This window comes from Ranitomeya imitator, chromosome 1 (genome assembly GCF_032444005.1).
Source record: "Ranitomeya imitator isolate aRanImi1 chromosome 1, aRanImi1.pri, whole genome shotgun sequence".
Lineage (NCBI taxonomy): Eukaryota > Metazoa > Chordata > Amphibia > Anura > Dendrobatidae > Ranitomeya > Ranitomeya imitator.
The window spans coordinates 384955363-384976044 of record NC_091282.1 but is presented as its reverse complement, the minus strand read 5'-3'; the positions used below and the strand labels follow the sequence as shown (position 1 = coordinate 384976044).

The window sequence follows — 20682 nt, the reverse complement described above, 5'->3', positions numbered from 1 at the left end:
TTCTGGGCAAGATAGAAAAGATGGGAAAAGTGAACTACTCCATCAGAAAGAATGTCAGTTGTAACTGTACTGTAATCTCTTATATGTTCAGCAGGACTGGTATCTACCACTATATGGTCACAGTATGGCGGTAATATCAGTGTTGGGCTTTGTATGGAGATTTTTCAGTAATAGCACGATCATCTGCTGAGGTTTTCCTCGATACACAATTGGGGTACCCCACCATAGTTGTAATCAGGGGTTAGCTGGTTAGGGGCCCACTCAGATGTTTCACCCCCCTTTCCCCCACCTGAACCGAACCTCTAGCTACGCCTATAGGCTTCCAATATAAGAGGGCCAGAAAGGTTCCACATCCAATTGGAGCTAGTCATTTGGTAGAAGAGATTATTATGGATTAATCTTTTAGGCTACTTTCACTCAGCAATATTTTGTAGCAGTATTTACAAGATATAGCCAGAAGTGGGTCCAAAACACACAGGAGATACCAGTAATTCTGCTATACCGTTTCTCAGTTTATTCCACTATTAGTTTGGTTGCAAATATTAAAACAAAATACTTTGGTATGAAAATGGTTCTCATCATTTTATTGTAATGCTAAAAGATAGTGAATTATAGACTTATTGCTGCATTTATTAATACAGGAATTATATGGCTGTAATATGTGCATGCACTGTCTTTCCTTAGGCGATACATTTCAGCAAGTGGACACATTTCTATTTTGTTTTCCAATTTCTCCTCGCCTGCATGATGGGGTAAGTAGGCAGAGATATGTTGCATTAATGGATAAATATACTTGATCTCACTAAACTAAATATTAAACCATAGTTTGCTGGCTTCATATAAGATGGCCAAATCGTTAGTGACCCACCCTGACGGCAATTATATTGCAAGTATAAACATCCACATGAATAACGCTCATTGATCTCCCTGTTTAACAGGACGGTTTATATTGTCAGAAGGTATCTATATATATAATTGTCTAAGGGTTTTTCCATCTGTCTGTCTGTCTTTCTGTCTGTCTGTCTGTCTGTCCTGGAAATCCCGCGTCTCTGATTAGTCGAGGCCGCCAGGCCTCGACCAATCAGCGATGGGCACAGTATCGACATAGAAATCCCACGTCTCTGATTCAATCAGCGACGGGCACAGCGACGATGATGCCATAAAGGACGTAGACATCCCGCGTGGCGGCCTCGACCAATCAGAGACGGGCACAGCGACGATGATGTCATAAAGGACGTAGAAATCCCACGTTTCTGATTCAGCGACGGGCACAATATCGACGTAGATGTCATAATGGTTGCCATGGCGACGATGATGTCATAAAGGTTGCCTCGATCAATCAGCGACGGACACAGTCTGCCGCGAATTCTGGAATCATCATTGTCCATATACTACGGGGACATGCATATTCTAGAATACCCAATGCGTTAGAATCAGGCCACAATCTAGTACTATATATAATGCTACTAGATTGTGGCCCGATTCTAACGCATCGGGTATTCTAGAATATGCATGTCCCCGTAGTATATGGACAATGATGATTCCAGAATTCGCGGCAGACTGTGCCCGTCGCTGATTGGTCGAGGCAACCTTTAAGACATCATCGTCGCCATGGCAACCATTATGACATCTACGACGATACTGTGCCCGTCGCTGAATCAGAAACGTGGGATTTCTACGTCCTTTATGACATCATCGTCACTGTGCCCGTTGCTGATTGGTCGAGGCCTGGCGGCCTCGACCAATCAGAGACGTGGGATTTCCAGGACAGACAGACAGACAGACAGACGGAAAAACCCTTAGACAATTATATATATAGACTAGATTGTAGCCCGATTCTAACGCATCGGGTATTCTAGAATATGCATGTCCCCGTAGTATATGGACAATGATGATTCCAGAATTTGCGGCAGACTGTGCCAGTCGCTGATTGGTCGAGGCAACCTTTATGACATCATCGTCGCCATGGCAACCATTATGACATCATCGTCGCTGTGCCCGTTGCTGATTGGTCGAGGCAACCTTTATGACATCATTGTCGCCATGGCAACCATTATGACATCATCGTCGCTGTGCCCGTCGCTGATTGGTCAAGGCAACCTTTATGACATCATCGTCGCCATGGCAACCATTATGACATCTACGTCGATACTGTGCCCGTCGCTGAATCAGAAACGTGAGATGTCTACGTCCTTTATGACATCATCGTCGCTGTGCCCGTTGCTGATTGGTCGAGGCCTGGCGGACTCGACCAATCAGAGACGCGGGATTTCTACGTCGATGCTGTGCCGGTCTCTGATTGGTCGAGGCCTGGCGGCCCCGACCAATCAGAGAGCCGGGATTTCCAGGACAGACAGACAGACAGACAGACAGAAAAACCCTTAGACAATTATATATATAGATGTGCTTGATTTTAGTTTACATTTGCTAAGGTCTCAGTTTGCCTTCACCTTAAAAGTCTGTTGGCCTAATGCTTCCCACCCATATAGACATGCCTGCTAGACTCTGCATGTGCTTGTATTCTCAATAGTGAAGGGGAACAAGCTGCTGCCTGACATCCCTGGTAGTGGCTTATCTCCTGGGAGAACAAAGGATTGGACATATTGAGATTCTTCTTTCTCATGACATCTGCCGTTAGATGGCCCGTCCAACTGAGATCATTCAGTCCAGCTACATTCATGTAATGTGTATTACTATTCAGTACTAGTCATTATCCAAACCCTTCTATCACTGTGCATCTAGTCTTGGTAGACTACAATGTTGCATCACATGCCTTTTCCTTTGATTTTGTGACATTCACATTTTCTTTCTCCTTTTTTTATATGACAAGTACATTTGTCACAAACAAGAAATGTGCAGTTACTAGTGAGTGAACATGCTCGGATAATGTGTTATCTGACCATGCTTGGGTGCTAACGTAGTGATTTCAGCGTGCTCGAAAAATATGTTCGAGTCCGAATGCCTGCATGTCTTGCAAATGCTCAACAGCGACAACACATGCGGGATTGCCTAACAAACAGGTAATCCCTGCAAGTGTTGCGGCTACAAACAGGCAATCCTTGCATGCATTGCGGCAAACAAACAGGTAATCCCTGCATGTGTTGTGGTTAATAAACAGGTAATCCATGTATGTGTTGTGGCTAACAAACAGGTAATCTCTGCATGTGTTGCGGCTAACAAACAGGTAATCCATGCATGTGTTGTGGCTAATAAACAGGTAATCTCTGCATGTGTTGTGGCTAACAAACATGTAATCCATGCATGTGTTGCGGCTAACAAACAGGTAATCCCTGCATGTGTTGCGGCTAACAAACAGGTAATCTCTGCATGTGTTGCGGCTAACAAACAGGCAATCCATGCATGTGTTGCGGCTGATAAACAGGTAATCCATGCATGAGTTGCAGCTAGCAAACAAGTAATCCCTGCATGTGTTGCGGCTAATAAACATGTAATCCATTCATGTTTTGCGGCTAACAAACAGGTAATCTCTGTATGTGTTGCGGCTAACAAACAGGTAATCTCTGTATGTGTTGCGGCTAGCAAACAGGTAATCCATGCATGTGTTGCGGCTAGCAACAGGTAATCCATGCCTGTGTTGCAGCTAATAAACAGGTAATCCCTGCATGTGTTGCGGCTAATAAACAGGTAATCCATGCATGTTTTGCAGCTAATAAACAGGTAATCCATGCATGTGTTGTGGCTAACAAGCAGGTAATCTGTGCATGTGTTGCGACTAACAAACAGGTAATCTATGCATGTGTTGCAGCTAATAAACAGGTAATCCATTCAAGATGTTAAGATAGCAGCATTCAAGTCCCTGTTACCTGTCTACCTGGAGGAGGTGGTCCAGCTCATTGTGGAAGCTAACCCTGTTGAGCACAAAGAGACTTTGCTTTCTGAGATTCCTGATAAACCACCTGCCTTATTCTACCCAGAAGATGTCTTGTTGGCCTGGTCTGTGTGTGGACCTATTCTTCTTCTGCAAATAATCCTGGCGAACTTGAAGAAGAGGGGCCATAAAGGGAGGGCACTGTAACAACCCTGCTGGCATCACTGCATGGCCTTCCAACCCCCACCTGCATTATACTCCAACTCACTTACTTCTCTGTGCCATGTTGTGACTTCTCTCTGCTGCTAGCTCCATGCTGTGCGCCTCATGTCTGCTGATTGCTCTGTGCATGCTCTGTCTGTGTGTGCATAAGGGGGCAGTGCCGGCAACTCCTGTGTCTTATTGAGACTGTGTGTACCTTGCTTCCTGTACTTAAGACTTCCCCACCCATTGGTGGGGGCCTGTGCAACTTACTCCCTCAGTCAGTTCTTAGCTGCTGAGGTGCCAGGCCCTGTCTCTTTTAGTCTCGTGTCTGCCACCCAGAGGGAGGAGTTGTACCCTGATCTGTGTCCTGTGTAGCCACCCAGTGGGACTTAGTACCCTGGCCTATGTCCTTGTGTAGCCACCCAGCGGGGCTTCGCACCCTGGCCTATGTCCGCCACCCAGAGGGCCATCGTACCCTGGCTTTTGTCCATGTGTCTGTTCCTTGACCTGTTCCTGACTTTGTCTTAGCCTAGTCCTGTTCCTGTGTCCGTTTATATCCCTGCCTTGGTTTCCTTTCCCTGCTGTGCATACTCTGTGTCTTGCCTTGCTCTGCTTTTGGCTCTACTCTCTGCGACCTTGCTTTGCTCCTTGCTCTGCATTCTGTGACCTTGCTCTGCTCTCTGTGGTTTTGCTCTGGGCTCTGCACTTTGTGTCTTGCTCTGCACTCTGACTTTGCTCTGCTCTCAGCTCTGCACTCTGTGGCTTTGCTCTCAGCTCTGCACTCTGTCTTGCTCAGCACTCAGCTCTGCACTCTGACTTTGTTCTGCTCTCAGCTCTGCACTCTGTGGCTTTGCTCTCCGCTCTGCTCTCTGTAACTTTGCTCTGCACTCTGACCTTGCTCTGCACTCTGTGGCTTTGCTCTGCAGCTCCGCTCCTTGTTGTTCTACCTGGCTCCGCTCCTTGCGGTTCTACGTCTCTTGCTCTTGGCTCCGCCTCCTGTGTTTCTGCACTTGGCTTCTCCTCCTGCTCTTGGCTCCGCCTCCTGCATTTCTGCACTTGGCTCCTCCTCCTGGCACCGACTCCTGCATCTCTGTTCTTGGCTCTAGCTCCTGTGCTTTCGCTCTGCATCCGCTTTTGCCGCTCTTGCGGTCTTTCTCTACCTATTCTTAAGTCCTCCTGTCTGAACAGGTTCTCCCCGGTGTTCCGTTCCCCAGTGGGATCAGCAGCCACAGCCAGACACCTCCCTGGAGTGGTACCTGGTAGCCTCTGCTGCACAAGTCTGACCTCACCATCAGAGGCTCCAGCGAAGACCTAGGAAGCTTACTTAGTTACGCCCCTTCCAGGGTAGTCTGGTCTGTGGTCCAGTGGGGCTGCACGCCTGTGTCACGGGGCCAGGGTGGTAGCCATACTGAGGGACTGCTGCTGCTTCCTCATCACACCCCGATGCTCCACTACAGAAATATCATGTCCATTTTGTGGTGTGCTGTGTGTGTCAAGTAGTTCACCCACCTGTGAGTGAGAATCTTTCGCAGCATACAGGGCTCCAATCCGTTGCAGACACACACAAATGTTATAAAAGTTCCGATTCATTTTCAATAAAACTTTACTCAATTCGTGCATCTTCATAACAGACTTAATCCTACAATCTTCAAAAGACATAAGAACTTCTCCTCCTGCACTTTCCCTGGTCTTTTCCTTCAGCTTATCTTCTAGCACCATGGCTTCCAGACCCACAGTCCCCTGGGAATTCCAGCTTTCTGATACTAGGTGCTCCCCGTTCACTTTCCCCATCCTGGGTGAAAAATCAGGTTGCCTCTGCAATTCCTGTTCGGACCTTAAGTCCCGGACGTCATGGGAGGTAACCCACATACAAGCCACCAACCCTTCCAGACTGCCTCGCTATTCACCTGCTTCAAGATCTAACATCTCCAGACCTGCTTCCCTCAGTGCTTCTTCTGTCTCTTTCAACTGTAACTCACCACACAACCACTGCCACTCCTTCTAGAACAATTCCTCTCACTCTGTTCTAGCTCCTCCCACTACCTGAAAATTACCTCAGAAAGTCACTCTCCCTGCCACTACACTCGCTCCGCCCCCTTTCTCAACTGTCACTACTCTGACTGAAACCAGTTCTCAACACAATCTAATCTCCTACTCTACAGTGCCCTCCTTAACACTAACCCACAACTACACTGCCATAACCCTTCCCAATGCTGACCTACCACTGCCACTGACTGTCCCTAACACACAGATATCAGAACAGTGTCAGCCATTATCATATTAAACAGTGTCAGCTATCATAAACTACACAGGGCACACAGCAAACATAAAAAGTACCCAGTTTCATTAGGTAGGCATGCACAGGAATGCAGGGCTCAAACCAGTGGCCTGCACACCCCTTACACCTGCGCCAACCAGTCTGGACGCGAGCGTGACACATGTAGTCTCAGACTCAAACATATTATTGGAGCATGCCCAAGTCACTCAGCACCCGAACACACTCCGATAAAATCTTATCTGAGTACGTCGCTCATCACTAGCAGTTACTCATCCTGCATTATTTAAAGAGTAGTCGTCGTTTCAATTTTCCCTCCATTTTTACAGGTGAAAATAAGAAACTTTGTAATATATCTTATTGGAGAAATAAGCTTCTCTCTTTGGATGACTGCTCTTTTACTCTGTAATCTCTGTATTCAGTGGTAAAATCTGTATTCAACGAAGACAGATTTTCACATTACTAAGATAGATGACAGTTGGTGTTCATAAAGTTTTATGGAGGTGAAGGGAGGACTAGAGACAGACACAGGCAGCCCCCTCCAAGTACTCCAGAAGCCCACCATATTTTATATGCTTATCTGGCCACAGCAGGATCATGTCTAACGGGATCACACTGGCGGCGATTACTGTGCAGGGAGAAGAGAGCAGAGCTATATGTCATTACAAACACCACTCTGCATCTGCCCCAGGCATCCGGGAATAATGCACCGCTGTCTGGGATAGATATGGAGCAGTGTATGTGACAAAATAAAGCAAGACTGCACCATTCAGACCAAACAGTCAAGGTAGACTTACGGTGCAGTGCATGCTGGGAAGTCAGGGAAAGGAGGTTCATGTATCTATGGTGCTGGCAAGATTCTGAAGAATACAAATTGCTCCCTCAAAAGAGTGACTGGCAAGTTACAGAGCAGGAGAATCAGGGCAATTCCTGGACATATTAGATGGTACGTGCACCAATGTGCATTGTGGACGAGGATGAGGGCAGCAAGACCGGGATTTTCTACCCGGTTTGTGTGAAAGGACAAGTACGCTTTAAATTTTAGATTTTAAGTCGTAATGGGCACCAATTTATAACTACTGTGTAATGCCATAGCCATCATTCCGTTTTCAGCTCCCTCTCTCACCACATATAGCCGCATTTATTCTGCTTCTCTTTATTGCAGGTTTGTGCTCCTTTATGCGATAGTACTCTGCAGTTACTACAATTCACCACTTACTACCACAGTCATTGGTGCCCTCAAGGTAAATCTTCTTTCCGCACTTGAGCAATTCCTGATGCAAAAATGTCTACTGTATTTCAGATGTGCAAAATATATAATAGGTATGTAAATACCATGTGCCGTATACTATTGTTGTGCTCCATGCAGCCATGCCCATGTATCAGACATTTATAGAGTATCCAGTTAGTAAGGCCTAAATGTCTGCCCTAATGGTATCATAGGGAATCATTCAGTAGAATCTCAAAGGGCTAATTTTAAATGAAAATAAGGGGAGTTACCAGTGTGAGACATGATGATCAGGAGAACAGACTGTCAGTCATTACATGTCTCAGTAACTGATAACTCCTTATTTAATTTTAAAACAAGCTTTGGAGGCAAATTCTCTGTGAGATGTGTCCCGCGCATAGATCTTAAACAGCTCATGCACATATTAAGAAAAATGTGGATTTCTCTGGAATGAAACCTTGATATCCATGATCTGATGTATCATTTGATTCAAATTTCTTTGACCTACAGTACAGACCAAAAGTTTGGACACACCTTCTCATTTAAAGATTTTTCTGTATTTTTTTATGAAAATTGTACATTCACACTGAAGGCACCAAAACTATGAATTAACACATGTGGAATTATATACTTAACAAAAAAGTGTGAAACAACTGAAAATATGTCTTATATTCTAGGTTCTTCAAAGTAGCCACCTTTTGATTTGATGACTGCTTTGCACACTCTTGGCATTCTCTTGATGAGCTTCACTCATCAAGAGAGTCACTGGGAATGGTATTCCAACAATCTTGAAGGATTTCCCAGAGATGCTTAGCACTTGTTGGCCCTTTTGCCTTCACTCTGCGGTCCAGCTCACCCCAAACCATCTCAATTTGGTTTAGGTCTGGTGACTGTGGAGGCCAGGTCATCTGGCGTAGCACCCCATCACTCTCCTTGGTGATATAGCCCTTACACAGCCTGGAGGTGTGTTTGGGGTCATTGTCCTGTTGAAAAATAAATGATGGTCCAACTAAACGAACTAAACCGAATGGAATAGCATGCAGCTGCAAAATGCCGTTGTAGCCATGCTGGTTAAATATGCCTTCAATTTTGAATAAATCCCCAATAGTGTCACCAGCAAAGCACCCCTACACCATCACACCTCCTCCTCCATGCTTCACGGTGGGAACCAGGCATGTAGAGTCCATCCGTTCACCTTTTCTGCGTTGCACAAAGACACGGTGGTTGGAACCAAAGATCTCAAATTTGGACTCATCAGACCAAAGCACAGATTTCCACTGGTCTGATGTCCATTTCTTGTGTTCTTTAGCCCAAACAAGTCTCTTCTGCTTGTTGCCTGTCCTTAGCAGTGGTTTCCTAGCAGCTATTTTACCATGAAGGCCTGCTGCACAAAGTCTCCTCTTAACAGTTGTTGTAGAGATGTGTCTGCTGCTAGAACTCTGTGTGGCATTGACCTGGTCTCTAATCTGAGCTGATGTTAACCTGCGATTTCTGAGGCTGGTGACTCGGAGAAACTTATCCTCAGAAGCAGAGGTGACTCTTGGTCTTCCTTTCCTGGGGCGGTCCTCATGTGAGCCAGTTTCTTTGTAGCGCTTGATGGTTTTTGCCACTGCACTTGGGGACACTCAAAGTTTTCCCAATTTTTCAGACTGACTGACCTTCATTTCTTAAGGTAATGATGGCCACTCATTTTTCTTTACTTAGCTGCTTTTTTCTTGCCACTCATTTTTCTTTACTTAGCTGCTTTTTTCTTGCCATAATACAATTCAATTCAGTAGGACTATCACCTGTGTATCCACCAGACTTCTGCACAACACAACTGATGGTCCCAACCCCATTTTAAGGCAAGAAATCCCAATTATTAAACCTGACAGGGCACACCTGTGAAGTGATAACCATTTCCGGTGATTAACTCTGGAAACTATATAAGTTTATAAGACATAATTTCAGTTGTTTCACACTTTTTTGTTAAGTATATAATTCCACATGTGTTACTTCATAGTTTTGATGCCTTCAGTGTGAATGTACAATTTTCATAGTTACAGTTATATGAAAAAGTTTGGGCACCCCTATTAATCTTAAGCTTAATGTTTTATAAAAAATTGTTTTTTTTGCAACAGCTATTTCAGGTTCATATATCTAATAACTGTTGGACACAGTAATGTTTCTGCCTTGAAATGAGGTTTATTGTACTAACAGAAAATGTACAATCTGCATTCAAACAAAATTTGACAGGTGCATAAGTATGGGCACCCCACCAGAAAAGTGACATTAATATTTAGTAGATCTTCCTTTTGCAAAAATAACAGCCTCTAGTCGCTTCCTGTAGCTTTTAATGAGTTCCTGGATCCTGGATGAAGGTATTTTTGACCATTCCTCTTTACAAAACAATTCCCGTTCAGTTAACGGCATGGTAGCATGGACAGCCGTCTTCAAATGATCCCACAGATGTTCAATGATATTCAGGTCTGGGGACTGGGATGGCCATTCCAGAACAGTGTAATTGTTCCTCTGCATGAATGCCTGAGAAGATTTGGAGCGGTGTTTTGGATCATTGTCTTGCTGAAAGATCCATTCCCTGCGTAACTTCAACTTTGTCAGTGATTCATGAACATTATTGTCAAGAATCTGCTGATACTGAGAGGAATCCATGCGTCCCTCAACTTTAACATGATTCCCGGTGCCGGCATTGGCCACACAGCCCCAAAGCATGATGGAACCTCCACCACGTTTTACTGTGGGTAGCAAGTGTTTTTCTTGGAATGCTGTGTTTTTGGCCGCCATGCATAACGCCTTTTTGTATGACCAATCAACTCAATCTTGGTTTCATCAGTCCACAGGACCTTCTTCCAAAAAGAAATTGGCTTCTCCAAATGTGCTTTTGCATACCTCAGCCAACTCTGTTTGTGGCGTGCTTGCAGAAACGGCTTCTTTCTCATCTCTCTCCCATACAGCTTCTCCTTGTGCAAAGTGCGTTGTATAGTTGACCGATGCACAGTGACACCATCTGCAGCAAGTTGATGCTGCAGCTCTCTGGAGGTGGTCTGAGGATTGTCCTTGACTGATCTCACCATTCTTCTTCTCTGCCTTTCTGATGTTTTTCTTGGCCTGCCACTTCTGGCCTTAACAAGAACTGTACCTGTGTTCTTCCATTTCCTTACTATGTTCCTCACAGTGGAAATTGACTGGTTAAATCTCTGAGACAGCTTTTTGTATCCTTCCCCTGAACAACTATGTTGAATAATCTTTGTTTTCAGATCATTAGACAGTTGTTTTGAGGAGCCCATGATGCCACTCTTCAGAGGAGATTCAAACAGGAGAACAACTTGCAAGTGGCCACTTTAAGTAGCTTTTCTCATGATTGCATACACCTGTCTATGAAGTTCAAAGCTCAATGAGGTTAGAAAACCAAAAAAAGTGCTTTAGTAAGTCAGTAAAAAGTAGGTAGGAGCATTTAAAACAAGAAAATGATAAGGGTGCCCATGTTTATGCACCTGTCAAATTTTGTTTGAATGCAGATTGCCCATTTTCTGTTAGTAGAATAAACCTCATTTCAAGGCAGAAACATTACTGTGTCCAACAGTTATTAGATATATGAAACTGAAATAGCTGTTGCAAAGTAACCAATTTTTATAAAACATTAAGCTTAAGATTAATAGGGGTGCCCAAACTTTTTCATATAAATGTATGAAAATACAGAAAAATCTTTAAATGAGAAGGTGTGTCCAAACTTTTAGTCTGTACTGTACATGCCCATATAGACTGCTTAGTAGGGTTGATTCTACTGATAGATTCCCTGTAACCATTATTAGTTTGTATGAAAAATGTTGATCCCCAAAAGTAGGACCTGACTGAGATATGATATTCTGTATGAGGCGTAGTGTCATACACACTACTTGTATAGGGTCATATCACTAGTTCATACTATATGACTGAAATTATTCTTGATCTATGAATGTCGTGTGAAATCGGCCTCAATGTTTGGACCAGCCATGGGTCTCCTGTATTGATCTCAACAGTCTCAGTCCGAACATCATGAGCCGTAATCAGAATATGATCGTCGGTCTTGCGATACCAATCTTAGATAAGGTATTCTTATTAATATTTTACCAAATTAACAATTTTGAATGCACAAATATAAAGAATTTTTCCATATTTAGGGATTTAGTTTATAGGACTAACAGTCAGCCAAGCTATATCCTGTGGTTTTATCATTTTGAATAGAGCAAGGTACATTTGTCTGAATATTTCTCCAGATTACACTTGGATGCGGTTGCTGCTAGAAATGGATTCAGATGCTATATGTTATATGTATGCAAAAAAAAAACGTTTTAAGGCAATCTGTTACCTGTTTTCACAGTATAAGCTACATACATTATTAAGTAGATCTCTTAGAATTTTTCAATGTAAGAATGGCTGTATAATCCTCATAAATTCTTATTTTAAGATCGGTCTAGGCAAAAAGTGGAAGTTCAAGGCCCCAAATAATTAAGATGTTTACGTTTCACAGTGTCACGGAGTTACCGCATCAGAGAGGAGCCATAAGACCGCAGCGTCTGATTGCTCCTACTCCTGCACTAAGAAGAAGCACTTCTCCTTTTTGATGGTGTTTATTTCTTTTCATCAGAGCTAGCATTTGCTGCATGGCTTAGGAGGAGAGGTGTTCATATGAGAAGCAGTTTTGTAGGAGATATCTGTGACTGTTGCATGGTTTGCAAGTGTGGTAATTCCCTTCCCTCCTCTGCTTTGTTTTTTCCCCATCTTCCCCTCCCCGGTTTATTCCTCTGTTATATGTGAGTGAATATTTTGTATGCTTGGTGCTTTCAGTTTACCCTTGTTTGTGTAGCATGTTTATCGGGTTGGTGGCACAGCAGCGCCCCTCTTCCCTGAGTGGGGGAAGAAAACAGATGGAGGGCTAACTCAGGAGATAAGACAAAGGTCGCTGCCCTGGCATGATCACCTTCAGAAGTATCCTGGAGAATAGGGCAAGCTAGGGCGCCCCATAGTGTTAGGGACAGGGAAGGAGCCCCTTGTTTCCGGGTCACCCAACAGCTGAGTCCTGACACACAGAATTGCACACAAATTTATACACTTTTGGGATTTTAATGTTAGTTTCAGCCAGGACCACCAAAGTGGGTGAAGCTGGGGTTGGACGAAGGGGTAGCAACGCTCACCTATTTAATTCATGATCAGTTTTGGCGCATTATACACCTAAATTGTGACACCATTTCCTGACAGGTAAGATTTCTGAAAAAGAGCACCAATGTGCACTGTTATGAAAAGGTAATTCAGTACCACAATGGACATAGAGGTCAGAGCACATACAGTGACCTGACAATAACCCAAAAATATAGAACGAGCTCTGAGACGTGGGAACTCTGCTGACCGCAATCCCTAATCCTCTCCAACCACACTAGAGGCAGCCGTGGATTGCGCCTAACGCTCCCTATGCAACTCGGCACAGCCTGAGAAACTAGCTAGCCTGAAGATATAAAATAAGCCTACCTTGCCTCAGAGAAATACCCCAAAGGAAAAGGCAGCCCCCACATATAATGACTGTGAGTTAAGATGAAAAGACAAACGTAGAGATGAAATAGATTTAGCAAAGTGAGGCCCGACTTTCTGAACAGAGCGAGGATAGGAAAGGTAACTTTGCGGTCAACACAAAACCCTACAAAAACCACGCAAAGGGGGCTAAAAGACCCTCCGTACCGAACTAACGGCACGGAGGTACACCCTCTGCGTCCCAGAGCTTCCAGCAAGCAGAAAAAACAAATAGACAAGCTGGAAAGAAAAAACAGCAAACAAAATAGCAAAGCGGAACTTAGCTATGCAGAGCAGCAAGCCACAGGAACGATCCAGGAGGAAACAGGTCCAATACTAGAACATTGACTGGAGGCCAGGATAAAAGCACTAGGTGGAGTTAAATAGAGCAGCACCTAACGACTTCACCACATCACCTGAGGAAGGAAACTCAGAAGCCGCAGTACCACTTTCCTCCACCAACGGAAGCTCACAGAGAGAATCAGCCGAAGTACCACTTGTGACCACAGGAGGGAGCTCTGCCACAGAATTCACAACAGTGCACCCCACTTGTAAGGCGCACCTGATTCATTAAATCTCTTAATGAATCAGGCTCATCTTACTCCATCACGCAGCCTCATTGAGATTGGCATGTACCACCCAGACTTAGTTAATCATGGGCAAAGTGTAATCAATCTCTGCCCAACCTGACCAACATCTACAGCTTTTACTAAGCACTGTGAGATCTTGGTATCAGGGAGGAGGGACACTGAGGCTTTTGTCCAGCAGAGTAGGTGGGCAGAGATTCATGTTGGATATAAAGAATTACACAGCTACTCTGACTTGGATTTTATGAGTAAATACACCAGCCTCATTGGGTCTAAGATATCTATTTGAATAGGTACTCGGTGTCTATTGTGATGTCTGGTGTCAGGTCCAATATTATGATTATTTGATACCTTGTTTACTACAATTATATTTTTTTTTACAGAATGTATCTATCGCCTACATTGGAATTTTTATTGGAGGAGATTATATGTTTTCTTGGCTAAATTTTTTAGGCTTAAATATTTGGTAAGTACCATGTTTGTTTTATTGTTACCATCTCATTGTACTAAATGCACATTTTTTATTTTTTTTTAAATATTTTTAAAATGTTTCATGAATATCAAGTACTTATCTATTTACTATTTGTTGTACAATATGTGACAACTGACAAGACATTTGTGGATTGCGAAGGAAAGCCAGGAAATGTAACACAGGTTTAAAATTGTGAACTCTAGTATTATTTGGTGTCCACATTCCTATTCTGAGAAACAAACTAGATTGTATTTAAAGAATCTTCTTTCTACATATTTTATCCTTCTATGGGTTTAACATTTATCAATGTAGTTGGATCTTGCGTTAACAAAAATCTAACCTGGAACACTTCACATGTTTTGGCAGGTCAGTAATAACATCTTCATTAACTATTGGTATGTTCACATACCAGCTCGATAGCATGGTCTATTTAACATTTCCAATGGTTCAATAAATCTCAATTTTTTTGATACTTAATATGACACTCAATTGTGTTTGTTAGATTATCATCTAATAAAGGAGGTGTAAATTCAGCTTCCAGCTCTATCAAAGTGCTATCATTAGCTTGTAGAGTGATTTCAGTCCAGTAAAAGTCAGAACCAGGATACTACAGATGTTCAGTCTGATATTCCTTTGAACAGAATCCATCATCTACAGGGTGTAAAGTTCTGGATTCTCCATGTTGATTAATTTCTCAATTTCTTCTTGTTCGATTAACACCACTCACCATAGGGAGTATCAATAATAGTGGAATTGTTTTGTCTGATGTGGAACAAGACTAAATATTCTCCAAGGGCATGTCTTTAAATATAGTACTGCATAGGTTGTGATTTCCAAGCAAAACCTAATATATTGAAACAAAAACCTGATTAAAAAAACCTTAGCAATTTAATTTGTTACATTATTACTCCATTTTTCTGCTTTCCGTTTTTTCCTCCTAGCCTTCCAAGAGCCATAACGTTATTTTTCCGTCAGCATAGCTATAAGAAAGTTGACTTTTCTTTTTTGCCGATGAGTTATAGCTATTACAAAGTTATAGAAATATAGATTGAAAAGCATAAACTGGATACAATTTTGAAAGGGAACAAAAAACAAACAAAAATTTCACAATTGGTTCAGATATTTATTAAGCTAACTGCCAAAATATTGTCTTTCATGGCTTGCACCAAATGTATTATTTATTTTTAGACACTTTCTGCTGCGTTTTCTTGACAAATATGCATGATCTAGATGGAAAGAGATGTGCTCTAGTGGAAAAAGATGAGTGGCTTGAAGGTGGCAACAATGTCAACAAATCAGTACAAATTTCTGCCACAGTAAACCAACAAACAGCTGATATAGACTTAGGCTAGATAGTCTAAATACAGCGGGTGAAAGAAGCATTGAACATGTCACCAATTTTCAAGGTGAATATATTTCTAAAGGTGCTATTGAAATGAACATCTCTCTAGATGTTAGTAAAAACCCAAATCCAGAGTCAAAGAAATCAAACCATAGATGTCCATACATTAAGTTATGTGTAATAATGAGAAATGACACAGGGAAAATGTATTGAACACGCTTACTGAAATGTTTTTAATACTTCATCCAAAAGCCTTTGTTGGTGATGACAGCTTCTAGACGCCTCCTGTATGGAGAAACTAGTCGCATGCATTGCTCAGATGTGATTTTGGCCCATTCTAACAGTTTTTTTGCTGTGTGTTTTGGATCATTATCTAGTCAAAATGTCTACCCTCGTTTCATGTTCATCATCCTGGTAGATGGCAGCAGATGTTTATCACAAATATCTCTGTACATCTGTTCATTCATCCTTCGTTCAATTATAAGAAGTTTGCCAGTGTCGCATGCTGAAAAACAGTCTGCACCATGATATTCCCACCTCCAAACTTCAATGTTTGTATGGTATTTATGGGGTAATATGCAGTGCCATTTGACCTTCAGACATGTTGTATATTATGGCATCCAAAGAGTTCAATTTTGGTCTCATCTGACCAGACTATATTCCCCCCAGTATTTCACAGGCTTGTCAAAATGTTGTGGAGCAAATTTTAAATGTGCTTCAACATGCTTTTTGTTCAGCAATGGAGTCTTGCATGGTGAGCGTGTATACAGGCCTTGGAGGTTGAGTGCGTTACTTATAGTTTTATTTGAAACACTTGTACCTACAGATTCCAGGTCTTTCTGTAGTTCTCCACAGGTGAACCTTGGCTCTTGGACACTCCTGTGTCTGAAAACTAGAGGGGAGCACCTGGACGTGGCCTGTTTAAGGTGAAATAATGTTTTTTTCCCTTCCAGATTATGGCCCCACCAGTGCTCACTGGAACCATCAGTAGTTTAGAAATTCTTCTGTATGATAAGATTACTCTGCACAATTCTTATGAAAAAAGCCATGCTATAGCGAAAAACTATTATGAAGCTTATTATAAAAGATGTAAGCATTGTATTAAACATGCATCATAAAATATTTACCAATTGACCTTCTCGTTATACCTTTTATTGTAAAGTTAAGTTATTGTTTATAATTCTTGCATGCTTTGAAAACCTTATACTATATTGCTGCTTATCTCCTTATTTCCTTTCCCTTTTTTCCTTCATTCACTTTCCTATCCTTTTCCCATTGATCTACCCTCCCCATAAAGCAAGGCAAAAATCTACTTCTATTCTCCCCTTTTTCCATTTTTTTATTTTTTTATTTTTCCCTCCCTTCCTCTATATTATCTGTTTCTGTTTGTTAAAAATGTTTAATTAGATATTTGGAAACATAAATTATTTTGTAACCAATGCTGTCATTACAACACAACAGCTCAATATTTTTACCAATCATGAGATGTTTCTTGTGGCACCTTGGTAATGAGACACCTAACCAGCTGATATTATTTTTCACTGGCAAGATTGCTTTCTAATTACTGATGGATTTCAGCTGGTGTCATGACTTTCCACGCTTTTTTTTTTGCATCTCTTTTTTTTCATGTGTTCAATACTTTTTCCTTATTTATGGTTTGATTTATTTACCTGTTTTGATTGGATGGGTTGCTACTGACTTCTGGTGAGAATTTCATGTCAATAGCACCTTTAGAAATATATGTGCTTAGAAAATGAATGACGTGTTCAATGCTTATTTCACCTGCTGTAAAAACAGGCATATCTAGGGGGAAGCAAATGGGGCATCTTCCCCAGGTGGTGCCAGCAGAGTGGCACAGTCAGGCCGCCTAATGCAGTGGTCCGAAGTGTCTCTCCCGACAGCTGCATTTTGCTGACCCCGGACTTGGAGTCGGCCGTTATCTGAGCTAGCTGTCAAACTGACAGTTTGCTTACAGAAGGTGCAGCGCCTCCTCCAGGTCATTAATTGCACTTGCATCTTCCAGATGAGAGTACAATTGAAGCTCTAGCTTCCGGGTCAGAGTAACGTCAGCAGCATGATCAGGTTATGTGATCACCCTGCTGACATCACTTGCCAGTGCTGCAGAGGTGTGCATTGGTTGTAAGTGCTCCAGTGGAGCAGCTGAAGACACCGAAGATTAAGTGCATTGGTGGGGAGATTTGATGTGGTGATGGGGGTATTTAATCTGTGTGGGGAGCTTTGGTGTGGGGATGGGAGTATTTAATGTGTGTAGGGAGATTTATTGGGGGAAGGGAGTATTAATGTGTGTGAGGAGATTTAATGTGGGGATTGGGGTATTTAGTGTGTGGGGAGATTTAGTGTGGGGGGAGTGGTGGGGGAGATTTAGTGCAACGGGAGGGGGAATATTTGAGCACAGTTTGGGGAGCAAGGAAGTGACAGGTGCAGACAGAATATGGGGACCTGGAAAATGAGAATCAAGTGTAAAATTAGGGCCATATTTGAGGAAACAGTATGAGAAGACTGCTGCAGATACAGTATGGTGAGTGGGCAGATGGGTGCAGACACAATATGAAGAGTGAGGGGGGATGGGTGCAGACACAGTATGGTGAGTGGGGAGATGGGCGCAAGCACAGTATGGGAAGTGAAGGTGGAATGTATGTGGACACAGTATGAGTTATCGAGGGGAAAAATGTATGTGGACTCAGTATGAAGAGCGATGGTGATGGCATGTGTGCAGACACAGTATGGAGAGTGGAGGAGATGTGTGAGCAGGCAGTATGGAGAGTGGGGTGGTTAAATATATGAAGAGACAGTATGGTTATCAGGGGGATGTGAGGAGACAGTATGAGGAGGAAGGGAAAAATGTGTGAGGAGACTATTGTGGAGAATAATGTAAGGAGACAATATGGGTGAGAAAAGTGTGAGTCGGCATAAAATGGAGACTGAGTAGTGGGAGGGGTAGCATGAGGGGACAATGTAAGGGCACAGCCAGCAGGGGACAGTATGTCAAGGAGGGGGAGTATGATGAGGGGATGAGGGGGCACAGCATAGTGACTTAGCCCTATAGGTGGGACACAGTGTTAGAGGACAGTTGTTAGAGGGGGCCAGAATGGAAAGGACAGGGCAGCATGGAGGGCATGTACCATAAGAGAGAGTGTTTGGGGTTATATTTTGTGCATGGAATATAGTGAGGGGCAATTATTTATTCAGGGGCTTAGCGCAGGGCAGATATTTTTATTCAGGAGCATTATAATGACATTGCTATCTATAAGAGCATTGTGTAGGTACCGGTGCTTCTCGCAAAATTAGAATAGCATCAAAAAGTAAATTTATTTCAGTTCTTTAATACAAAAAGTGAAACTCATATATTATATAGTCATTACAAACAGAGTGATCTATTTCAATTGTTTATTTCTGTTAATGTTGATGATTCTGGCTTATCGCCAATGAAAACCCAAAAGTCATTATCTCAGTAAATTAGAATAATTTACAAATATCACCTGCAAAGCCTTCCTAAGCATTTAAAAAGGTCCCTTAGTCTGTTTCAGTAGGCTCCACAATCATTGGGGAAGACTGCTGACTTGACAGATGTCCAGAAGGTAGTGTGAGGCAGTGACCAGCTAGGGGTCGCTGTGTGTTCTCCCCAGGATGTGCACGGCGTCAAATTGAGGCAATGGGTGTGCATTGCAGTCACAGGTGTAACTGTGATTGCAATTGTGAAGCAGGGACCGATGTCACAGGTAGGGGTCGCTGTGGGTTCTCCTCAGGGTGTGCATGGAGGCGTATGGAGGCCATGAGAGTGCATTGCAGGCACATGTTTAGCTGTGATTGCAATGCAGACTAAAAATAAGTGTTAGTCTTCGACATGCTGGCTGTCCAAGGCAGATTTAGGGAAAACCTGCTCTGGGGTTTTTGTAATTTGAAACAGACTGCAAGATGGTAGTCATGCAGTCCGTTTCATTCCAGGCCCGAGTTTTCCATGTGGCTGAAGGCCACAGATCCCAGTTAAAATAAATCCCTGCAGTAAAGGGTTTGGGTGTGTTGAATCAGTATCAGTCTCGCGTATGCTAGAGGGCAGAGCAATCGGCTCTGCAGAGCTCCTGTGTGAGGAAACACAAGAAAACAGATTTGAGCAGCCATTGGAGCTGAGATCCCTGGCACCTACAGCATGCACAATGGTGCAGTCGCACACGGCAACTAGTTTTGGAGGTGGATGGTCTTGTTCTTGTTCTCTGCTGTGAACCGGAGGTAGACGGTCCTGTGACTGAAGGAGGACTAGCGTGTTTAATGACTGAAAACTAAAGAATATCGTGTACTGCTAAAAGCTGTGAGTAAAGAGACATTAACACAGCGGTGCAATCGCCCATGGCAACCGGTCATGAAGGTGGACCGGCATGTTTAGTGACTGTGTAATCCAGCAGGTAAGGTTCCCGGCAGCGGTCCGAAGGATATAGGGTACTATGTAGTGCTGTGAACTGGACATTAATGCTATGCACTTGTGCGAATTGGACATTTAATGCTGTGAAGTAACGCATTAAAGAGACTTTGTGTTGGAACTTTGTTGGGTCACTGCCTCGGCACTGCATAAGTGTGCTACTATTGCACTACAGCAGTCACTGACAGAGGGTAAGCCACAAAAGGTCATTTCTAAAGAAGCTGGCTGTTCACAGAGTGCTGTATCAAAGCATATTAATGGAAAGTTGAGTAGAAGGAAAAAGTGTGATAGAAAAAGGTGCACAAGCAACCGGGATAACCGCAGCCTTGAAAGGATTGTTAAGAAAAAGCCATTCAAAAATTTTCGAAAGATTCACAAGAAGTGGATTGCTGCTGGAGTCATTGGTTCAAGAGCCACCACACACATACGTATCCTGGACATGGGCTACAAGTGTTCCATTCCTTGTGTCAAGTCACACATGACCAATAGACAAAACCCGAAGCGTCTTACCTGGGCCAAGGAGAAAAAGAACTGGATTGTTGCTCAGGGGACCAAGGTGTTGTTTTTAGATGAAAATAAATTTTGCATTTCATTTGGAAATCAAGGTCCCAGAATGGAGGAAGAGTGTAGAAGTGCACAATCCAAGCTGCTTGAGGTCTACTGTGAAGTTTCCACAATCAGTGATGGTTTGGGGAGCCATGCCATCTGCTGGTGTAGGTCCACTGTGTTTTATCAAGACCAAAGTCAGCGCAGTGTCTACCAGGAG

At 43.0% G+C, this 20682-nt stretch overlaps 1 protein-coding gene across 5 annotated transcripts in view; it reads left to right on the top strand.

The window, feature by feature from the left end:
- Window positions 1-20682, top strand: part of SLC35D2 (solute carrier family 35 member D2) — a 222178-nt gene that overhangs the window by 180327 nt on the left and 21169 nt on the right. For 4 of the 5 annotated variants that reach the window (XM_069762050.1, XM_069762047.1, XM_069762041.1 and 1 more), the window contains 3 exons: window positions 685-752; window positions 7474-7552; window positions 14051-14133. In XM_069762050.1, coding sequence (XP_069618151.1) covers window positions 685-752; window positions 7474-7552; window positions 14051-14133 — 230 coding nt within the window. Of the gene's footprint in view, window positions 1-684; window positions 753-7473; window positions 7553-14050; window positions 14134-20682 lie in introns of those variants that run through there. The other variant, XR_011320504.1, reaches the window with a different exon arrangement.